The following is a 23,991-nucleotide window of genomic DNA, read 5'->3' on the forward strand; positions in this document are numbered from 1 at the left end:
AAAGAAAAAATTTAGAAAGTGACATATTTTTTATTTGGTTCAAGAAATGTAGGTACCTAGGACAATCTGTCGGGCACATAGTGTATCATTGAGGAGGTAGGATCTGTACCATTGCAGGAGACTGCCTTCACCTTGAAGTGACAAGGAGCATCAAACCCACATGCTTCTGTTTCATAAAACTAGAGCCTTAAAATAAGTGCTTGAGTGGAATTCTTTCACACATGTACTTACTTGCTTAGGTGTGTTCACAGGCATACACGTGTAGACATATGCCATGGTACATATGTGGACGTTAGAGGACAATTTATGGCAACTGTCTCTCCCTTTCTGTCATGGCAGTCCTGGGAATCAGGCTTAGGTGGTCAGGTTTGGGAGCAAGTGCCTCTCCCAGCCGAGCGACCTCGGCAGCCCCTTGGGTTTAGAATCCTTAACTAGCTTAGGAATGGTGTATTTCATTGAAAGCACCACAAAGCCGCGTACGTTGACATCACCCTTTTATTTCATAGTTAGAAATAATACAGTTCCAGAGGGTAAATCATCAATAAATAACGGTGTTTAATCATTAAATGTAAAAATCCCAACTCTTTGGCATCTGACAGGATTCTATTACTTGTCAAACTATTGACTGTATAGATAATAGTTAATCTTAGTGATCATTCATCAATACAATATGTTACAAAGGTGCAGTTTACTTTAAAGTAGACAACAGCGGAAACTTTCCAGCCACCAAAAACTCTGATCAACTCAGTAAGACACGAAGCAGCATCGTCACGGCTCTCATACACGTTGTCACACGGCTGCCTCTATGAATGCATGATAAAGCCTCTGTTAAAGAGTTCCTGGAGTTTCTAACACTTATTCTGCTCTAAATAAAGTTGGTCATTCATTCTGGACACAGGAAAACCACAATTGTTCCAGGAATGACCCAGCCACCAATGAAAACGTGTTCTTATTTTAGTAAGTCTGCTAACCCCTAAGAAACTCACAGTGCCGAAAAGAAAACATAAAACATGTAGTTCCGTAGAGCCAGCAATGCCAAACCAGGAATAAATTGCACCTTTCAGACGGAATGAAATCGAAATGTTTACAAAGGTAAGTTACATACATTTTATGGTCAAGAGTAGTTGAGTTGCTTCTGTTACTAAAGGCGAGGAGTTATTTCTTTAGCAACAAATTAAACCAGTGTGAGAGACATAAATGGTTAGGTAATCCAGGATTAGCCCACTAAAACTGCAGAAGCACGTTAGGCTCCTGCGCTAATCCGGAAACTGGCATCTCAGTGAGTGCCCTGCTGCAGAGACCTGAACCCGGACAGAGCCAAAGACGTGCTGACTGATGTCAGTTCATACTCAGTTTAAGCATTTGAAAGGCTAAGTAGCCAGAGTCTCTGCTAAAGCTGTTATTCACCTACCAGAAGTGGAGATACAAGCAATGCTACGTCAACAACCCGGTGGAGAGAATCCTTTCCGTTTTCAAGTTCCATGTGGATTTTAAATTAGATAATAAGCAGTAAGGAAATGTTTCCAACTGATGGAGACCCCATGTCAGAAACATCCTGGGGAAGCATCCCACCCACTACCCGTTGTAAAATAAATACTTTGTATCCCAAATTTAATTTCATTAAGACACACTTTAATAATGCTATAAAGGAATATTTTACAGCCATAGAGATCAGTAACTTCCCATGCGGAAATTAAAAAAAATCCATCGCCCAATAGCATTATTGAGGCAAGTGAAGAAAAGATTACTCTCTTAATCTGAAATGTTAATTGTTTTCAGTGCAAAACCAGTTATAAAATATTTAAACTCAATATTTAAAAATAAAAAGTGGTCCAATTCAGCAGTGTTCAAGCTCTAAATTTCGTAAGACAAATCATTACATACATTGTATAGTAAAATACAGAGATCCAAGAAGCACTGAGCACTTCAACGGAAATTTCGAGTGAATCCTACCAAGTCAGCGACAACCAAGCAGGTAACATTCCCCATTGGAGTGTCAGAATCAAAAAGGTGAAATGACCGCACCAAAACCTTGTTCTAGCTAAGAAGCTATGCAAACTAACGGTCAACATTCTGTTTCCTTTGCAGTTGCGTGCTCTAGAATGGTAGCCCCCCGCCCCACCCCCAGTACCTGTGATCTCATTCCTGTATCCAAAACTTGATCCAAACAATTTTTATTTTTTATGTTCCAGGAACACTTAGCTGATATAACCATCTCTAACGTGAAGGGTCATGTACAGAGTACGACAGTAGATTTTTCTCTAGCCGAGTACAGGCTGGCCTAAAGCGGTTGAAATTCGGTGGGAGCTGCTCATGTATTATTCCTAGCAAACACTCTGTCCCCTCGGAGGGTCAGGTGTTGAAGTTGGTACTGTAGCACTTCTGTGTCGGCTGGCTCCTTGATGTTCATTTTATCTAGATTGAGGTAGTCCAGGGATTTGGAGTGAGCCCTCTTACCTTTAAGAAGACATAGAGGCAAGGGCCCATGGAGGGCCTTATAAGGTTCGTAAGGTAAGGATTTGGTGCACTTGTCTCCTGAGCTGGGCATCCGCCTTCGCCTCCTGCCATTAACAGCTGGAATCTCATATGGCTGATAGTACCTGCTTCTAGTTTTATACAGACGAGATGAGCGTGCAAGTCCTGCATCCAGCTGTTTGGAGCGCAAGGGCGGCATGGCTTCTCCCTTGCTCTCCTCCCCTCCCGTGCACTTCTGGGCTAACTTCAGGAGTTCCTCGCCAGTTGCGAAGCCAACCAAATAGTTAGAGTCCATGTGGAGGATCTGATAACCAGACACAGTCCGACGCATGGGTGAGCATGGCGTGCTAGAGCAGCGGGGTTTCTCTGTCTCCGCTTTCCCTGGTGAGCTCCCCTCAGCCACAGGTAAGGGCAGGGTGGTCAGGGGACTTCTGGTCTCCCCATTTACATCTACTTCCATCTTAGGCACCAGGCTGCACACTCCTGAAAGTAAAGAGACTCAGGTTAGAGAAGGGTAACGCAGAGCTCTGGGCCAAGCCCCTGATCCTGCCAGAACACATGGACGGAGCATGAAAAATACTTGTCTGGAAGATAGACGATGTACAAGAGAGAGATTTCTGCCTGTCTAGGAAACTTTCCAGAGTAGGTGAGAAATGACCACTGCTATTCAAAGATTCACAGGCTGGTAAACGAGAATCTGAAGGCCTACAGAGGGGTTCAGATGAAGAAATCAGAATGAGGTACTTCTCCAAGACAGCTTTCAGTTCATGCACATGGAGTTTACCTCTTGATATGCTTTAAAATGCGTTATGGACTGCAACGAAGGACACGTAGGCACACGGGCTTCCACAAAAAAAGTTTCAAATAAATTTGACTTGAAAATTAAATGTCCTCTCGTTATAGAAGTGCCTCATTCTTCACACCTGTAAGTCTTTGCAACTGTGCTTTCAAGGAAGACAACAGAATATAACACAACTTACTGACCGATCAATTCACCTCACAGCTATTCTGACATTGTGGCTGGCTGAGCATTGAGAGGAGAGGCAGAAGCCATGCAAAAAGTCCTCCTGGGAAATCGCCAATGGAATTCAAGGACACCATTCCCTAGTTTCAAGCCAGCCCTAAATCTACTGGGAGAATGGAAAACTTAATATTAAACATATGTACAATGAATCCAGAGAAATGGCTCAGATGTCAAGGGCACTGTTACGCTTCCAGCAGACCCAGGTTTGGTTCCCAGCACCCACGTGGCAGCATTACCTTCTGTAATGCCTCCAAATGATCCACTGCCCTCTTCTGGACTGTGGGCAGGCACTGTATACATGTGGTGCACAGGCACACATGCAGGCTAAACACTCATACACACAAGATAAATGGAGATCAATCCTTAAGTTACATGTGAAATACCAAATGTCATTTATGTGAATATTTAATCATAAACATATCATGAGCACAGTTATTTTATTGTACAAAGCTTAAGACAGTACTCCTGAATCGTTTAACAAAAAGAATGATTCACAATGAATAACAGGATTGTTCATTGCAATTATGACTTTGTGTAGCTTTGAAAACTTAATGACACACGGTGTCATGAATAATGGCTAGGTTCCTAGAAAACCGTAGATAATACAATTCCGGGCAACAACATAGTAGGGAAAACAGAGATGAATGGCTTCTGCGGAAGTTTAATTTCACTTGAATTTCTACTGGTTTTAAGGAAGTATCTCCAAATACTAATCAAAATGTCACGTAACTAATTTTCATACGAGAAACTTACTGAGAAAGGCTATTATGTCACATAACGCTCGTGTGCTCTTCCACAAAACAAGGAACTAGTTCCTAAAGTTTCAGTATTCATTTAAATTTCAGGCAGTTAGAAAACTAGAACCAAATGAAACAGAAACCCTGTGAAGTTGATTTCGACTTCCCTTCACTAGGAGACTGAAGAGGCATAAGTGGCCACCTGTCCCTACAACAGTCCCCATATATAACACAGCTGAACGCTAATGTTTACGGAGATGCCGAAAGGCCAAGAACAGGCGTGCAGTGAGGTCCAGTCAGGGAAAGGCAGGAACACACACACACACACACACACACACACACGGCCTAGAACAGTAACACTGCAGTTGCCTGCCCTCACTGAATGAGTACTGGTTTGATTTCTCCCGGGCCTGGCACTCCACGGTTTTCTACCAACCCCCTCGTTTTCACTTGCTCTATGAGCTTCTTAACGTTGATAGTTCAAATCCTATCTATTCTGGACACATAAATGCTGTGCTGTGATGTCTACTTTGCCTAGCGTGGGGGAGGACTGCTAAGCAGGTTTCAAAAGAATGAGGCCGCAGGCATACGGGGCAAGCACAGGCTTTTGTGGTCAACAGGAATGTCAGAGATGTCAGAGTGTTCCAACACTGCACCGATTCTGCTTTACTAAGGCAAACTCGGAGCTCTTAGGATATATATTTTTGAGACTGAAGATAAAGATAGCAGAATACAATGATCTAGACAAACAGGTAGAAATGGTATCTCATTTTGCAAAACCAGAAAACTGAAGAAACAAACTTTGACATGTCATGTTATGAGATATACATTACTGTTAGATGAAAACTTATCATTAGTTAAGTTTCCAGAAGTCTATAAGAAATATCACCCAGATAGAAAAAAATTCTATGCAAATATATCGTTACACGTCTACATGGGAGACAATGACTTAGCTTAGGTTGTTATCAGAAGAAACAGAGGTGCCTAGTATGAGACACATAATGCATTCTACATGGGCAAACAATACACTCACTATGGAAAACATTTCTGAAACAGAAATTAAAGAACTAATTGTGTCTAATATTCTATAGCATAAATATCTAATACTAAGACCAAAGCAAATCAGGTCATCTCTCATATAAAATATCTGAATTATATATTCTTGCTCCAGATACAAACTGGCTTTAAGTACCATATATGTAGTAGCTGCCTGAAGATCTTCTCATGAGAAATTCTAAAAGCTGGAAAATGTTTTGCACACTTTAGGTATCACACACTAGCACTTTAATCCCAAGTTACAGGCAGTGAGTATACTCACGAAACAGCTCTTTGGGTGGCTTCCTTCATCTCGGTGGTGCACGGACTGACATTTGAAAAGGAACATATCCGAGCTTTGGTACTCCACAAGAACCAGGACTCCCACAGACTGCTTGGAATTCTTATTAATATGCTGACTGGATCAACAGTGGCTTCACGGACACTTTCACAAATGCATGCTAGGCTCTTTGATCATATATCCCCTCCTCACTGTCTGTACTCACCCTCTTCCCTTCCCGCCAGTCTCCTCTGCCCTCCTTAGCAGTCCCCCTTCCCCTTCCATGCCTCTCCACAAACAAGAGAACAGATGGGAGAGTTATCTAACTTGTATTCCTTAACATGCTGACCCCTAGATCTCTTTTTTCTCATACATCGTTCTTCTAAAGGACACCTATGGCGCTGCACTATGAAAGCAGCGTGGAGCCAAGCTTCAGAAAGAGAACACCTATGGGCAAGCTTTCAGTTTCCTCAGATGGAAGGCCGCACCGAGCGGCCGCGCAGCTCCCATTCTCCAGCGCGTCCGAAAGAAAAGCAACGCTCTGTGTTACTCAATTCCTGAGTATTTCCTGAATGAATTTAAACACTGAGACCAAAATCTGAGGAAATAATGGAATCAATTTTCATGGACCATTTGTTAAACAGAACTGTTCCAGCTGTAGACAAGGCCTAGCTGCTTTGCTAATTCCCAAATTCTACTTTCAAAAAACTGGCAGCAAAGACCGAGGGGTCTCCAAGTCAGCCCACCGCTGCCACAGCTGAAGACTCCGGGGTGCACAGCACCACACCTGGGGCACATCTTGAGACAGGAACTCTTCCATGGGAAGTATCTTTCATGTTGTTTGTTAGTATACTTGCAACTCCCAAGCATACTAAGCCATACTCTTCCACTGACCCATACCCCAGCCTCCAAGTTTCTTATTTTAAAAGCATTTAACAGAAAATTCAGCTACGGTGACTATAACTACATATTCTTTCAGCGTTTCCATGAAAATACTGCCATGGGCTTACTACTTTGAGCAAGTCCATTCATGACTCAGCATTTTGTTTCAGATTCTAAAAGGACCCCTTGAGACTGGATCACAAATATTCTGGTGAACATCATCACACGAATAGGCAAAAAACTACTTCTGCAGATATAATAAACAGTGAATCAAGAAATGTGCCATAGCATAGGGGGTGGGAAGATGACACAACAGGCAAAGTGCAAGAATCAAGACCTGAGTTTAGATCCCCAGCACCTACTGAAATTAGGTACTGTAGCATCCATAATCCTAGAGCTGGGGGGTAAGCAAGACAAAAGAATCTCTGGGTCTCACTGGCTAACCAGCCTAGCCAAAAAGGCAAGGGCCCGGGGCCAGGAAGAGACCATGTCTCAAAAATAAGGTGGAGAGTGATAATGGAAGGCACTTAATGTTGACCTCTGGCCTCCACAGCTGTATCATGGTTAAGGCCAAACACACACATACATGAACACACACAAAAAACAGACCCAATGCTTTTACAGTCTGCATCATTGAAGACACCCTCTTTGTTTCCCCCGAATGTCTCTTAGACATAATTAAGGCAGAACACTGGAAATAAAAAGTTAGAAGGAAGAAAAGGTTAACTTGCATTAACAGAAGCAGTAAAAATTTCTATGGAAAAAAAAAAAGACTAGAATAGAAAACAAAAACTATAGGGCTGGGGAGACAGCTAGCCAAATGTCTGCCTTGCAAGCATGAGAACCTGAGTTGAACCCCTGGAACTCACACTAAAACAAACATACAAGACAAGAGCTCGTAATCCAGGGACAGACGGATCCCTAGGTCTCACTGGGCATCATCCTCACCTACTTGGTGAGTTCCATGTCAAGAGAGACTCTGTCTCAAAATGGGGGGAGGTGCACAGCAACTAAGAAACAACAAGTTGTTGCTTTCTGTTCTCCCCTACATACATACACACACACACACACACACACACAGAAAAAAGATAAAAACTAGAAAAGCCAATTTGTAGTTACACGGTGCTTTTGAAACTATGTTTTAAACAAGCAAATACAAATTTTGTTGTTGTTGTTATTTTGTTTTGCTCTATTTATTTATTTATTTATTCATTCATTCATTCATTCATTCATTTATTTATTTATTTATTTATTTTGAGACACGGTTTCTCTGTAGCTTTGGAATCTGTCCTGGGAATAGCTCTTGTAGACCAGGCTGGCCTCAAACTCACAGAGATGTGGCAAATACAAATTTTTAAATGACAAGATCTTCTCAAAACAGCCAAGAGTGGGCAAGGCTCACAGGTGTGACTATTTATCGGTGGCATACATGAAGAATACTTCAACTAGACGGCCCTCAGTTAGCCCATACCAAACACGTATTTTCACTATTGGCTACTGTACAACTGTGAATTTTGGCTGACACTAAAAGAAAGAGATCCGGAAAATAACACAGAAAATAATGTTGTTTGGTGTTCAAAACGTGTAGCACAGATAGTACCCTCCAGCTCTTCAATATTCCAAGAAGTGGAGTCTTCCATTCTTTCGGCACAAATACCAACACTGACAGTAGCCTAGGCACCATGGCACCCTGACCGAGTTCTCCAAAGAGCTGTGGGACTACACAGCGGGTATACAAAAATTCTTTTCCATAAACACTGTGTCCTAACAGCTGTATTCCATTTACAAACTCGAAAAAAAAATCATTGATCATTACCCTTCATTACATGTATTCATTAGCACACTATACACCTGAAAAATTTTTGTCTCCTAAAGCTTTACCTGAGAAGTCAAAACATATGGAATCCCGTGGTTGGACTCTTGAATCAGATCAACTACGATGTTGATCTGCTTTGCTGTTCTCTCTAAACACACCTTTCTCATCTCGGTCATAAAACTTTGGTATTAGGCTACCAGAAATATTTCTTATGGTACCAAGGATCTGTGAAGTTTGGTTATAGTGTAATGCTTAGGAGAAAAAGGACAGTAAGTATTTCCAAACGGAAAATCTGATGGGTACACTAAAGAGACAAATTCAGTGTGCTACAGTTCTGGGGCACGATCCTCACACTACAGGAGTGGAGCACCACCCTCAACACTGCAGATCTGGAGCACCATCCTCCTCCACACTACAGGTCTGGAGCACCACACTCCACACTACAGGTCTGGAGCACCATCCTCCTCCACACTACAGGTCTGGAGCACCATCCTCACGCTACAGGTCTGGAGAACCACCCTCCACACTACAGGTCTGGAGCACCATCCTCCACACTACAGGTCTGGAGCACCATCCTCCTCCACACTACAGGTCTGGGGCACCATCCTCCTCCACACTATAGGTCTGGGGCACCATCCTCCTCCACACTACAGGTCTGGAGCACCATCCTCCTCCACACTACAGGTCTGGAGCACCACCCTCCACACTACAGGTCTGGAGCACCATCCTCCTCCACACTACAGGTCTGGAGCACCACCCTCCACACTACAGGTCTGGAGCACCATCCTTCTCCACACTACGGGTCTGGAGCACCACCCTCCACACTACAGGTCTGGAGCACCATCCTTCTCCACACTACAGGTCTGGAGCACCATCCTCCACACTACAGGTCTGGAGCACCACCCTCCACACTACAGGTCTGGAGCACCATCTTTTCTATTTCCTTAAGGAACTGCAGAGATCCTCAAGTAGCCTTAGTCCACAGACATTTCCATAGATACTTTACTCACCCAGATACTTTCCATTCCTCTCCAGCCCGATTTGATGATTATTTTATTATTTTTGAAACGTCTAAAAGTAATCCATTGCTGTGGGACAATGGTTTTACCCTGTAAAGATTTGTTTCTTACACTTGTTTAATAAAATGCTGGTTGGCCAGTAGCCAGGCAGGAAGTATAAGCGGGGCAACCAGGCAGGAAGTAGAGGCAGGGCACAGAGAACAGGAGAATTCTGGGAAGAGGAAAGTTCAGTCTGCAGTTGTCTCCCAAACAGAGAAGAGGCCAGACACAGAGCAAGTAAGATGTGACTGCCTTGCCGAAAAAGGTACCAAGCAAAGGCTAACACAGACAAGTATTATGGGCTAATATAAGTTATAAGAGTTAATAAGAAGCCTGAGCTAATAGGTGAATCAGTTTATAATTAATGTAGCCCTCTGTGCATTTCTTTGGGACTTAGCGAGTGCAGGAACTGGGCAGAATAGAAACCTCAATCAACTATCCATGCAGACTGAAAGAAGTTCAATTCAAATAACTCATGTTCACATTTCTATTAAAATCAAAATCTCTCTTCATCCCCTATGAGTGCAATAGCTAGAGGAAACTCATATTGATATTTAACTGTATTCCCCCTTATTCCCTACAGTCACAATTATGAGAGTAGGTGTTTACTTAATGTATACTGCAGGAACACAGACACACCCATGTCTGAGGGAGAGAAAGAGAGAGTCTAATTTTGCAAGAAATTCCAAAACTAAAATGCTGAGTCAAAGAACATATGCTTTGTAAATTTTTATAGCAACTACCACAAAGTTTTACATAAAATATTCCCATCTTTTTCACAAGGAGAATAAATTATTTTATATAACCAAAAGCTAATGTAAAGACTTGTATAAAGTACAATCTATACGTTCACCAGGAGAGTATTGTGTTTCTACTCTCATTTCTTATAAGTAAGAACTGCTTAAGAAAGGACAAATGTGAGCTAAGGAGATAGCGTGTTTGCCTTTTCCAAAGGGAAAAGATAAATAAAACAGGCATGGCTTCTAGCCTTGACCTCAACTCAGGTATTTTCACTGCCAACAGACATTTCTTGCACAGACTTATAAACTAAGTATCCAATTTCCTTCAACAAATGGGGAAAATGTTTATATATACTACAAAAATATGCAGAATGCACATGTTAAAGGCAGTGAGCATCGTATGTCTCACCCCAACTTGAATCCTGGCTGACAACACATGCATCGGAGATTCTCCAGGCACCTACATGAGCTGCCAGAAGACCACAATCTGAATGCAATGTGTACATTTCTAACGCTCTCCAAGAAACCTTATTTCCTATTAAAAATTGTGTATATTTCCTATAAAAAGGAGTAATGTTCTGAAGATATAACACAAATGTCCTGGCTTCTTAGAACTGCTCTGAAAATAACTCATACCTTTCATAAATGCTATACAAAAAGGTGTGTGAGTGTGTATGTGTAAGAGAGAGTGATAGAGAGCCGTGTTCATGTATATAAATGTGCATATAAATGTATGCTCATGCATGCGGACATCAAGAGGACACATCATCCTCCTTGTGACTTTTTTGGTTTGTTTTAGTTTATTGGTTGGTTGGTTGGTTGGTTTTTACAGACAGACTCCCATAACCCTGATACTCCTGGCGTAGGCTAGCAAGAATGGCCAAAGAGCCCCAGGGATCTACCTCTCCCTGTCCTCCCAAAGACAGATTACAAGTCTGTAATTGGATTCAGGTCCTCGTATTTGTGCAGCAATCACTTTACTGACTGGACCATTTCCCAAGCCTCACAATTATTTTTCTAAAAACAAAAACCCAACTTTTTATTTTCTTGATTTTTTTTAAAGTTGGGGTTAACTAAAAAAATTCACCTGAGTAATCTAAATGCTGCTTCATACGTTTTATTGTGTTTAGCAACATTTAGCAATACAATGTAAAAGGAGACATGATTGTCTTAAATACATAAAACAAAAACGTTACCATGTTAACAAAATCCTTCTCAAGAGGGACCTGAAATGAACAGAGCGGAACAGAGTCGTCCTCTGGCAGATGAGGACTCCTAAGCATGACTAAGAGCTTATTGGTCCATTTGATCTTAGCACTTTGCCTGTTTTACCTCCACTGCTGGAATAGAGACAAGTGGCCTAAAGTCTGGGTTTTGATCTCAGCATCCACATGGCTGTGCACAGCCATCTTTAACTCCAGGCCCAGGAGCTCAGATGCCCTCCTCTGTGCTGAGGGCACTCTAAGCAAGCATAGGTGTACATACATTTATACAGGTAAAACACACGGACACATAAAAATAAATCTATTTTTTTAAAAAAGTAGTTTAAAAATGAGTAACAACAGCGAAACCACAAGGTAATTTTAATATACACAAAGGTTGCCACACTGTACATGCCAGAAAAATTCCACTATTCTAATTTCTGCCTCTTTAAGTCACTCAGATGGAGATAATCTGTCTTACAGTCATTATCCCTGAAGCCTTCAAATTTACTCCTTCTAATATACTGAAGGCCAAAAAAATCTGCTAATCAAACTAACTAAAACTGGATATAAAATTAAATAAATCTATGGTGAATGAGATTTGAGTTCACCTGACTACACTTTACTTAACAATATATTGAGTAACAGTTTAGCATTGCTTATAAAGATGAATAAATGCTTATTAAATAATTCAACTACCTCACTCTCAGGTAGTTACCACAGAAAATGTGAAAATAAGCCTACAAACTAAGACACGAACATAATTACAACAGCATCATTCATGCTTATCACGACCTGGCAAGAGTCCAAACATCACTCCAAGAAACAATGGAACAGTGTTAGCAAGGAACATTGTAAAACTAGGAACCCAGCAAGTAAAATAAGTTGGTAGAAACACTATATACCATTTGATTTCATTTATGTGGCATTCTGGAAAATGCAAAATAATTAGGCCAGAAATTAATCAATGACTGGTAGAGAAGTTAGGATGGAGAGAAGAAACATATTACAAATGAAAACTTTCAAGCTACACTCAAATCAATTTTATTATGTGCAAGTTATTCTTCAACCCTGAAATTAAAAGCAAGATGGTAATGTAGGGCCATGTTTTATATGATTCTCAAAACATTATAATTTCTTGCCTATACAGTCTCACTCAAAAGGAAAACTCAGCAGTTAGCCTGCATGTGTCTGACCACCTTCAGTGATAATATCCCCCAAGCTGAATTACTTCATGTAGAAGGAAGTTTCTGTCCCACCCAGTCCCACAGCTGTTCACTACCAAGGAAACACACAGAGGCTTATATTCATTATAAACTGTTTGGCCCATTAACTCAGGCTTATTATCAACTAGCTCTTACAACTTAAATTATTCCATAATTCTTATCTATTTTTAGGCATGTGCTATAGTGCCTTTCCTCAGTGCAGCATTCTCAGTTTTGCTTCCTCTGCCTCTGGCTGGTGATGGTGTCTCTGCCTTTTTCTCTTCCCACAATTCTCTTAGTCTGGTCACCCTGCCTATACTTCCTGCCTGGCTACTGGCCAACCAGTGTTTTATTAAACCAATATGAGTGACAGATTTTTTACAGTGTACAAGAGCATTATCCCACAGTAACTTCACCTTTTGTAGCTCTGCTAGATTGCTACTTTATTTTAAAGAAAATACAAACAGTGTGCATAGAAACAGTATAAATGTACACTATGTACATACAGAGAGCCATGCAAATGTCTCCCCGAGCCTCCTGCCCATTTCTTCTAGTTTACTTTAGCTGGGCGGGCTGATGACTGTATTCTTTCTAAATGTGCTGGGAATTTCTTAATTACCTCCCTTCCTAAAGACTAGATATTTTAGTAGTGCTTTCAGTTTTTTAAAGTGCATCTTGGAAGCTGGAGAGCTATCTCATCAGGTAAAAGCATTTACAGCCCTCAAAGAGGACCCAAGTTTGCTCCCTGTATCTATGTTGGTTGGCTCTCAACCACCTTTAACTCCAACTCCAAGGGGATTCAAGGCACTCTTCCGGCCTCTGAAAGCCAATCACATGTACAAACCCACAGACAGACATAAACAAATACACAAAATTAAAAATGAAATCTTTCGTGCGCATTCAATGGATGAAATATGATCCCTCCATCTACTTAATGCCAGCACACTCCCCCATTATCCTTTTAAATCATTCTCCAGTTGCTGACCATTCAGCGATCACTGAGTACGAAACTGCCTTCTGCAGACACAATGACCTCTAAGTCAAAGCAAGAAACCACAAGGATTCAAAGAGCAGCCACTCACATTAATATAGTTCTGAAAATGCTAAAGAGCTACAAGGCTATTTTAAATCATTCCCCATCAGACTTGAAATCACACAAACAACAATGTGAGCATAAACACAGGCCTGGGGGAAGGGAAACTAAAAGATGATAAAGTATTGCATACTTTTAAGTTACTCATAGTACGGTAAAATAGAGAGGAGTCACGTGTGCAGCCAATTACAACTATGTGAAAGTAATTCTCCTTCAGCCACCATTACTTATGAAAACACATAAATAGAATGTATTGAGACTTGAGCAGTTTTGGGAAATTTTTTTATTAAAAAAATTTTTAAATTTTATTAAAAAGAGTTTTAAAGAGTTGAGCAACTCTTTCTACCATATATTCTGAAATACTATTCCTTAAGACCTCCCATATCTTCTAGGAATTTCACAAGAAGGAAAACATATAAAAGCGCTAAACATTTCAAATAATTTTAGCATGCGACAATCATAATCTCAATCCCAACCATGAGTCTTATGACTGCGACGCACAGCTGTAACAATACATGGACACCATTTTCACAGGTTTACCTATGTAATCTTTAACAGACACCATGACATTATGCTCATTTAATGGTTAACAAACAGAAACAACAAAATATAACTTACCGGACTAAATCCCAGATGATGTCACTGTGCAACTTCCAAAGAGTCCCAAGGGAGCACAGGCATAATAATTTTTCGGTTCTACTCCAGATACTAAACATGAGACACAAAAATAAGCCTGTAATTTAATGAGTAACACAATTTATAAAGCAATTATATTAATTCTAAGTGCAAAACAGAATGAAAGTCACAGGAGGTACTAAAATGTCTGGTACAGGGTATATGAGACCCGGTAACTAATTAATTCAATTAAAAAGTTGTTTTGAGTTATTCTGGCTAAATGAGTACTCAAAAAACATCTTATGGTACTTGTTCCCCTATGTTATGCTGTGTAAACTCTACCTACAAACTAAGAGTATTTAGCTAGGGTAAATAAAGACACATAAAACACTAAAGGCTTAAATGATAATTGTACCCACTCCATTCCCACTGATGTGTTCAGAAGACTGTATAGGGGAAAAAGCAATGCTCAAGCAGGCACAAAAAGTGGATGTTAGCTGTGGCCTTGCTAAGAACTCTCCCTCCTGTGCATAAACAGCAATCTCTAAAATGAGGCCTTTCATACCCCTGTCCCTCTCGAACACAGGTTATATGGATTGAGGGAACTCAGGCTCCAAGCCCTTAACAGATGTGTGATCCATTATTATACAATTAATTTTGGTGTCTACTCATTTGAATTCTAAAATAGCAACAATAAAAGTATCTTTTGTTAGATTTTTGTTAGATTGTTTGAGGCAAATGACTGGAAGGCTCTTGATAGTGTGTGTGTATGTGTGTATGTGTGTGTGTGTCTGTCTGTCTGTGTCTGTGTGTGCATGTGCACATGCATTTATACGTGCACATACAACCATACATGCACATGTGGAAGCCAGAGGTCAACATCAGGGGCTATCTTCTTCTTTTCTACTCAACCTTATTTATATTGGTACTGGGAAGTAAGCCCAGGACCTTGTACATCTTAAGCAAGAACTCTGCCACTGAGCCATCCTCATAAGTCCTGATTTTACTTTGTGAGATGGAGTCTCTAACTAAATTGACAGACCATCAATTTAGCTCGGCTACTAGCCAAGCAGTCACTGGGCTCTCCTGTCTCTGCCAAGAACTGGGGTTTTAAAAGTGCACTTCCATGTCTAGCTTTTATGTAGATGCTAGGGAACAAACAGGTCCTCAGTTTTGCACAACAGGCATTTTGCCCATTGAGGCACCTTCCTGATCAGAAAACACTTTTAGTGAGACAAACAAAGCAACATACTCAAGGTCTCGAGCGTGTCTTCAACATCATCCCCCTCTCACCATGGGAATTAAAGGGAACTATCTTTATCTCTTGTATCCCCAGTTAACTGGATTGATTTGTTAAGACAGCGAAAACCAAAACAAAAGCTTCCCCAAAGTCCTTTTCAATATGTAGAGGCTTCAGAGGTTGCTGAGTTTTCAAGGTTGTGCTCAACATAAGGTAGGTGGGAGCTCCTACGAGTGGCGAGGATTCATTTTATCTACATAGCTGTGGCGAGGATTCATTTTATCTACATAGCTGTGTGAAGTCGGGAAATGTAGCAATGTGCTATACAACATGTTCTCAGACTAAAGACCAAAGCAAATGAAACAGGCCAAGAACTGCTAGGTTGTTATTTTCCTCCCAGCACAGAGGAGTTTCAACCAAAGGAAAGAGATAATTTACTGAACTCAAGGAATTTTGCTTAATATCCAGAAATGGCGAATACAGCAAAACCATCATAAGAACCTTGATGCTACCAGCCATGTGGAGATCAGACATGTTCTATTTAATTTATTTTTACCACCAACCATGTTTACATTTAGCAAACAAGCAATCTGCGTAATTAAGTCTAGGACCTCCCTTTCCAATGAGGCCCGTGGTCTTAACAGAAGCTGAAGAACAGTGAAACAAAATCTGCTTCCTAAGGATAAAAATATTTGCTTCACATATTTACCCCTCAAAGAGTTTACAGAATGTTGTTAGGAAATACACACTGATATATTAAGTAAATAGATTTGTGACAGGGGATGGGACTTAAAAAGAAACCATTTTTTTATGTTTTATATGTCAAAAGACATACTTTATGTGATATAATCTTTACCCCTTAAAGAAAGTATTATTAATCCCACCGTGAAGTATTCAGTTAATTATTCCTACTTGCGAGCAGTGATGAATCTGCATACCAACTAGCCTGGCTCCAAGGCCCTCTTCCCATCCTCAAACTTCTGTGTAAGCACAGCAGGACACACAATAATCATGCACGTGAAAGCATGCATTCATTCATTTCTGTGGGTGCAATCCTACTCTGTTTCAAAAGATACTTCATAGAAATGTTGCATTACCTCCTTGGTGTAAAGACCGGAGGAAAACGGTTTTATTACTAGTTCCAAGGTGACGTCAAACTTTTTAAATGTTAGGATTTTACAGTATGAAGACAGAGACAACCTGTGTTCAATCCTCAGAACTAACTCTCTCTTTCCTTTCTCTCTCTCTCTCTCTCTCTCTCTCTCTCTCTCTCTCTCTCTCTCACACACACACACACACACACACACGATAAATATTTTAAAATATATATAATGTGCTAGATCTGTTTATCAAGTTGTAGAAAAGTCAGTAGTGGATTTTCTTAGTGATTGATGGGAGATGACCCACTCCATTGTGGGTGGTACCATTCCTGGACTGGTGGGCCTGAGGTCTATAAAAAAGAAGCAAGCTGAACAAGCCATGAGGAGCAAGCCAACAAGCAGCACTCCTCCAAGTCCTCTGCATCACTTCCTGCTTCCAGACTCCAGCCCTGCTTGTGTTCCCATGGAATGGACTAAGATGTAGACGTTTAAGCCAAATGAACCCTTTTGCCCCCAAGTTGCTTTGGTTATGGTGTTTCACCACAGCAACAGTAATCCTAAGGAAGATAAATAGTATGGCAGGAAAAAATCTCCAACAATATTTGCAAGCTACTCGCTGTTCTACAGTTGGATGCCAGGGCAACACTACTTATAAAGTGAGAGAAATCTGATATAGAGTCTTACCAACTTAGATTGAAAAGCAAAAGGAAACATTAGAAAAATGTGAATGCCTTTTATCTGCCTTACATGATGCCTTAATTTTGAATAAAGAAAGTTTTAAATTTCCTTTCAACTGTCACATAATTTATGCCAGGTATTTGGTGGCATATTCTTTCCAAGCGTTTAGAAGCACTAGAACAATATTTATACTTCCGAACATTTTTTAACACCAATAGAAAGACCTGGTTAAACCCTCAGTCTAAAACTGAAAGCAGAGGAACCTTAAAGCAATTCTCAAACATCACTGAGCTCATGATGAAGTCTAGGAAACGGTCTCTAATTTCATAATGAGCAAAGTGTAGTGACTGATTATCCCTAGTTTGCCACTGCCAAGTCAAAAATAGAACCGATCCCTCAGCAGTGACCCAAGGTGAGCCAAGTATAGAAGCATCTGCCTGGTCCTCATTTTCGCTCCTGACATTGCTATTTGTGTGTAACTGAGTATCAGCTAGACACAGGCACCAGGAAGGGAGAAATGATACAGTGAAGAAAGAGACACAAAATAAGTACAACAGAGCCAAAAAATAGTGTAGTTACATACCTACTTTGAGACAGTATATAGAGCTACCCACTACAGAATTAAAGCAAAGGTTTCACTACCAACTCCCAAAACAGAGATTAAAAGCTTTAATAAAGCAACCCCAAAAATATAACTCTCAAATAAAATCATCCATTTTTAGAATACTTTAAAAAATCTATACATCCCAAAAACGAAAATGACTCTGGTTTTATCTCGGCATTTGAAGGCTTGTACTTTGAATGGAAAAGACTGTTTACAAATTCTTAAGACAGGAGGAAAAAAGGCATAGCAAAAACAGATTAAAGTCAATAAACCTAAAGCTTGAAGATACAATGTTTCCAATAGCGAGAGCTGAAACAAACAGAAAGCTCCATGACATTGCTCTGTAAACTATGTGGACAGGAAACTTAAACATCACCAAGTGCAGCCAACTACTGTTGGCAGGGAAGTCACAGGTGAGGAAGAGGGGAAGACATCCAACATTGACTGCAAAAAGGCTCCGCAAGTACAGAAAGTTTCCAACACGAACTGGTAAATGATATGTATCATTACAGTGAGTATAATAAAGCCCTTCAAAAAGAAACATGTCGGTTCACAGTTCCTACCCTGGCATAACTATCTGTGGAACCTCTTGGACCTTCAAATATCATCGAATGAGAGACATATTGCTACCCTATCCCAGAATCATACAAAGCAGTAAAAAGGTATGGGCTTTATAAAGGAAAAGACGTCTTTCCCGCTTGTGGACTTTGGAAGGTGCATCCACCCAGTTATTCACTCAATGACGTAGCAGGCCACTCAACAATATTTCTTGAGTACACAGAAGCAGGGGGCAAGCATAACGTCAGGAAACACAAACTTCATCAGTGCAACAGCAAATGGGAAAAACACCAGCAACCCCAAAGTTTTCTTCTTTCCACAAAGCAAAGAAAGAGGAAATGTTCAGTTCTAAACAAATGCTCTACTCTTAAATCCTAAATTGCTATACTTGAGGCATCAACCCACATCCACTAACTAAATATCAAGAAAAATGGCAAATTTTAACACAATATATTATTTATATTATATTATATTATATATCTCTGGAGGCACCATACATTTTAATAAATTCCACTACTAATTAAAGATGGTATTGGGAAAAGACAGAATTTTATAGGGAAAAAAAGTAGAGTATTAAGTGATGAGTTTTAATTCACCCAAAACCTGGGACTTTGAGGAGAGACCCTGGAGCAGGGGAAATTCTAGTTCAAGTAGTGAAAATGCTTCGTAAGCAAAATATTTTTCTGCTCTCAAAGCCTACTCTAAAATAAATAAGGGAACAAAACATTCTTCAAGTAGAAAAACACTGAACAAAAATAAAATGGTTCAGCTGCCAGATTGCAGCAATGAGTGGAAAAGAAAATGCTTAGCTCCATGGGCTCTTACCATGGAGACCACTTCCGACCTTCCTATCTTTCCCCAGTTTGTAAAATTAAACCACGAAGGGTTTGGAAGGGCAATTAGTAAGTACGGTGTGACTTTTTACAGGTCTTCTTTGACCTTACCAACAAACCACCAACCTTCCCAGCATGGTAAGGCGACCCATAATTGGTTCAGTAAGACATAAACGTGTTCCTCTTTCTAGTATCAGTTCTCTTAATAGCAACTCTCTTAAAGTGCCCGGCACTCATCTTGTTTCTACCTCTGCTAGTTTAAAATCAAACCCACGTTACTACATCATATTCAGCTTCCCCCTAAACATGTCTGACAATAGCTGAAACCACAAGTCTACACGAAGTCTTTACAAGAATCCTCCCTCTTCTGGAAGCAGAGCCACAGGGAGACAGAAGTCTATGGTGGAGATGATGCAAGTTCCAAAGAAAAGCTGAAAACTGGGCACTCATTGAGAAAATAACCAAGGCTTCAAATGAGAAAACCAAACATTAAATAGCACCTGTAAATTACTGTTCTCATCACACCAATTACTTTTAAGACTTAATGTTAAGATTTCTGTCCGGTGCTCCAATGTGGGTCTCTGTCTCTGTCTCCTTTCATCGCCTGATGAAGGTTAATATTCAGGAGGATGCCTACTAAGAACTCAATAACAATGGCAATGGGTTTTTGATCCTACTGCACTTACTGGGCAGTTTGGATGCTCACCTTACTAGACCTGGGTGGAGGTGGGTGGTCCTTGGACTTCCCACAGGGCAGCAACCCTGATTGCTCTTTGGGCTGACGAGGGAGGGGGACTTTATTGGGGGAGGGGGAGGGAAATGGGAGGTGGTGGCGGGGATGAGACAGAAATCTTTTATAAATAAATAAATTTAAAAAAAAGACTTAATGTTAAGGTACTCTTCGAAAACATGGAGCACATAATGTTAGCTAACTGGCTGTCAGTAATGCCGGTGGGTATACCTTACACCCTGGGAGATTTATTGCTAACTGTCCCATTTACAATTAAATGAACATACCAAAAACACAATCTATGCACCAGCTCTTACCAAAGTTAAGTGGTCTTCATGCCCATTCATGAACGCTTACATTTCATCCTCTCTGTTTTGTTTATAATCCAAGGCACCATTAAAAAAAAATCAGCGGAACCTCCATTCATTAAAAGAAAGTAAGCACACACTATGACCCAAAGCATCCTGGATAATAACTGTGTTTTGAACGAATTGCGAAAATAAACTTTGTGAAGGGGTGGCAATCCCTAGTGTCTACATTGTTGTACCACCATAAAGTACCTCGCCACTGTCAATTTCAGGGTGGCTTTCTTGAGGAAAATCAACATAAAACGAAGTTTAGACACCTCGGAGATCTTCTCCAGGATCTGCTCTCCCTGCTAGGAGCAGCTAACAATGTGCAATGTTGCTGTTTCCATTCTTACTCCTTTTCAAAGGATGAAAAAGTTCAGCTCCAGTGTTCCCTGTGTCTCCCAGTCTCGCATACGCCCGCGCCTGAGCGCGCACACATACACACACTTAGACACTCACACACTTACACACACGCGCGCGCAAATCCCGGCTTTGCAGAGATCGAGAGCCCACCCGGAGCAAAGCGGCGTGGGAGGAGAGCCCTGGAGTCTCTAGCGAGCCAGACACTTGCCAGGGAGGGGAAGCACGCGGCCGTCGTTCCCTCCGCGACCCGGGCTCCTTTCTGGCCTTGTGGCCGAGATTTGCAGATTCCACCACTAGAGCGACTTTGGCAGCTTCACAATGGGCTGCTTCTCAAGGTCTGTCCGCTGCCCGCCACCAGACGCCCTTTTCTATGCTTCCCAACCGCCCCAAAGTCCACCCGCGACAGGTGGGGCGAGGGCGGCGGTGCCCGAGACATCTGCCGCGGGAGTTTCGGGCCAGCACCGGGCCGCGATCCACAGTCCACAGACGCCACCGCCGGGTGGCCCGACCGTTCCCCGCCACGCCGGTCTCGGCCTCGCCCGCGGGGTGCAGCGCGCACAGGGCGGGCGCGATAAGGTCGTCTGGGCTCCCGCCAAGCGTTATCTGGCCCCCGCAGTAGTAGCCCGCACACCGTTGGGGACAGAGGCGCGACAGGCAGGGCAAGAGCTACTTCTCAATGGGCCCTCCCTGGGCCTGGCGCTGCGGGCACCGCTAGCGGCCGAGCTGGCATGCGCCAACGTACCCAGACTTCCGCACCTCGGCACCGCTGGAGCGCCGCTCCGGGTCGCAGAGTCTCCCCGCACCGCACGTTGGCGGCGAGCGCACGCCCGCTCGTCCGCTCGCTCGCCCGCCCGCCCGCCGCGCGCACACGGGGCGCACGCCCCCGCACACTCACACGCGCTGCACACTCCCGGCGTCGCCGGCCCCACCCCTGTGCCAGGAAGCTGCGGGCTCTTGCACCCCGCGCGGGCCCCACCCCAGTCTCCAGACCCCAGTCTGCCATCCGCACTGGGGATCGGGGACCGGCCCCCCTCGAAGCCGGTGGCCACCGAGGCTGCAATGCCAGCCACCCAGCAGGCCGGCGCGCCCGGGGCTTCCCTGCGCTGCACACACACACACATACACCGCTCGCCCAGCCGGGACACGAGGCGAGGAGGAAGGGGCGGCGCCGTGCCTGGGGCTGGCACAGTGGCTCGCTGACTGGGGCACCCACACTCACGCGCGTACTCCACCCATCACCACCGCCACCTCTGCAGCACAAAAGGTTGCAGAAGGAGTGGCGGTCCCCGTCCAACGTACCAGTGATCCAGGGTTCCCGCCGGCTCCTCTAAGTCCCCGGCCGCAGAGTCGAAGCCAAGGGCGAGAGAGACGCGGGGCTGCGGCGCCGAGGTGCGGGCAGAGGCCGCCAGCCAAGCCAGCCGGGTACCCGCTGCTCTCCCACCGCGCTCGGCGCCAGCTACGGCCCGCCGTAGTCCCGCCTCCTCCCCCGCCCCCGCCCGCCTTCCCGCCTCCTCCCTCCCTCCCTCCGGCTGCGGAGGCGAGGCCGGTGAGCGCAGAGCCCGCCTCCTGCGCCAGGCTCGCACGCTCTGAAGGGCGGGCGGCGGGACGAGGCGCTGGGCGGCCCGGCGGGAGAGCGCAGGAGCGGAGGCGGGCGCGGACGCGAGGCGGCGTGATGCCACCGCCTCTCCCGGACGAAAACCCCGCGCTCCCGCCAGGGAGCCGCAGCTGCAGGCCTGGGAATGCGGACGGCTCCCCATAGAGCTGAGTGCTGAGCTGTGTGGGCATGGATGTCATTTGTGAGTTTCTGCTTGAACACAAGTTGGGGAGAGCAGAAGCCCATGAAGTTACAAATTATACTGTAATTCTAAAAAACAAACAAAAAAAGAAAAACAACTAAACATGGGGGGGGGGGGGCAGGGTGAAGGCCAAATTTCGATTCAGAGTCATTTGTTTCTCTTCTCTCTTCCTTCCTCCGCTTCTTCCCTTTTCTTTCTTGACAGCATCTCTCACTGCAGGTTAGGCTGGATTCAAGCTCCTGAGAACCTTTCTCAGAGCTCGGGTTTTACAGTAGTGACGTACCATTACCAACAAGATTTTCTTTTCTCTATTCGCAAGTCTCCCCAAAGAGGTCAAATGCGCACACAAATATTTGCTGACATTTATTTAGCTCTAGGTACCAACCCTTCTCACACACATTTCCAAGTTTACACCTCTCAACAGTTCTAATCCACCTTCTGAAGATACGGAAAACGGAAGGAACTTTCTTAAAGTCAGACTTAATAAACGGCTGAGATGTTTATGCATTTACAAATGTAGAGTTGTGTTCCAGTCTTGTCTGATGTTTGGAAGGACGCTTTATTTGATCATAAAGGATCATAAATTGTGTCCCCAACCATATTAATAAACTTATATAAACACTGTGGGTGGATTCAAGAGATGGCTTCTGGTTTCTCTGAACTAGAAGGATACTTTCTGAATTGTCTCTTGTGTGCTCTGATATAAGTGTCAGAAAAAGGAAGGAAGAGTCCGGATTCATGACTGTTCTCAAAATAATAGTTACTTTTCCCCAACATGGTACACATGTAACTTGTCAGATAAAAGATCCTAGTGCATATATGTATAGGTATGTATAAGCGGTTGATTTATATAACATTTATTTGTGAGATTGTTGCTTTTTGTTTTTTGTTTTTCCTCATGGGTTCCTTGGAGAAGGCACTGGAAGTCATTTCCATTTGAATTTGTCACAGTGGTGTCTTTTATGGCGTTCGTTCTTATCAGAACTTTTTATTTTAAAAACATTATATTTTATTTTAAGAAGCTTAATCTCATTTTGTCCTGCCTGAACTCATAATCTTTTCAGGAGAACCTTGTAAGTTGGCCTTTGTTCTGAAAATTCAGCATTGTTCTTTGGACAGAAGTAATAAAACCCCAACTGGCCTCCCGGTTCATTGGTCTCAAGGCTAACTCCATGAGAGAGCATTGTCTCCAACTGCGTCCTTGCTTCATGGTGCCCTGCGTTCTGATATCTGAGTTTTTTTTTTTTATCCAATCAAAAGTTAGTTTGGTTCTTGAGTGTGACAAAGAACACCTATTCACTGGGCAGGCAAGGCTGACTTTAGCTTTATATGCGTTTCATGAGAGTTCTATCTAGAGACCATTTAAATGAAATTATGTGGAGCCTGTGACGACTGTGGCTACGGGCCTGAGAAAGAGGAAGGCTCTATGGAGACACTTTGCCAAGCTTACTGTGTGTTCTAGGAAGAGCACTTCAGTTCAATCCATAAAGAAATAATAATTTCTTTAAAAAGACATGCTTTCAAAGAACTAGTTCCAATTGCTGAATTGAACTTGTTTCTGAAAGGCCTTTCAGAAC

At 42.7% G+C, this 23,991-nt stretch overlaps 1 protein-coding gene across 8 annotated transcripts; it reads right to left on the minus strand.

Moving 5' to 3' along the window:
* Positions 1–477: 477 nt before the first annotated feature.
* Positions 478–22,056, minus strand: Macir (macrophage immunometabolism regulator). 8 transcript variants are annotated; one of them, XM_075951280.1, is made up of 3 exons: positions 21,918–21,966; positions 14,166–14,255; positions 478–2,958 (listed from the first exon to the last, which is right to left on the minus strand). In XM_075951280.1, exon 3 carries the CDS (start codon positions 2,933–2,935, stop codon positions 2,312–2,314), a length of 624 nt encoding a protein of 207 aa, XP_075807395.1. In that variant the 5' UTR covers positions 2,936–2,958; positions 14,166–14,255; positions 21,918–21,966; the 3' UTR covers positions 478–2,311. The 8 variants fall into 8 exon arrangements, with proteins under 8 accessions (XP_075807395.1, XP_075807397.1, XP_075807396.1 ...); XM_075951282.1 differs by lacking the exon at positions 21,918–21,966 and adding an exon at positions 21,375–21,516; XM_075951281.1 differs by lacking the exon at positions 21,918–21,966 and adding an exon at positions 21,361–21,504.
* Between the last annotated feature and the right edge of the window lie 1,935 nt (positions 22,057–23,991).

The sequence above is a fragment of the Microtus pennsylvanicus genome, chromosome 17 (assembly GCF_037038515.1).
Source record: "Microtus pennsylvanicus isolate mMicPen1 chromosome 17, mMicPen1.hap1, whole genome shotgun sequence".
NCBI classification, from domain to species: Eukaryota; Metazoa; Chordata; class Mammalia; order Rodentia; family Cricetidae; genus Microtus; species Microtus pennsylvanicus.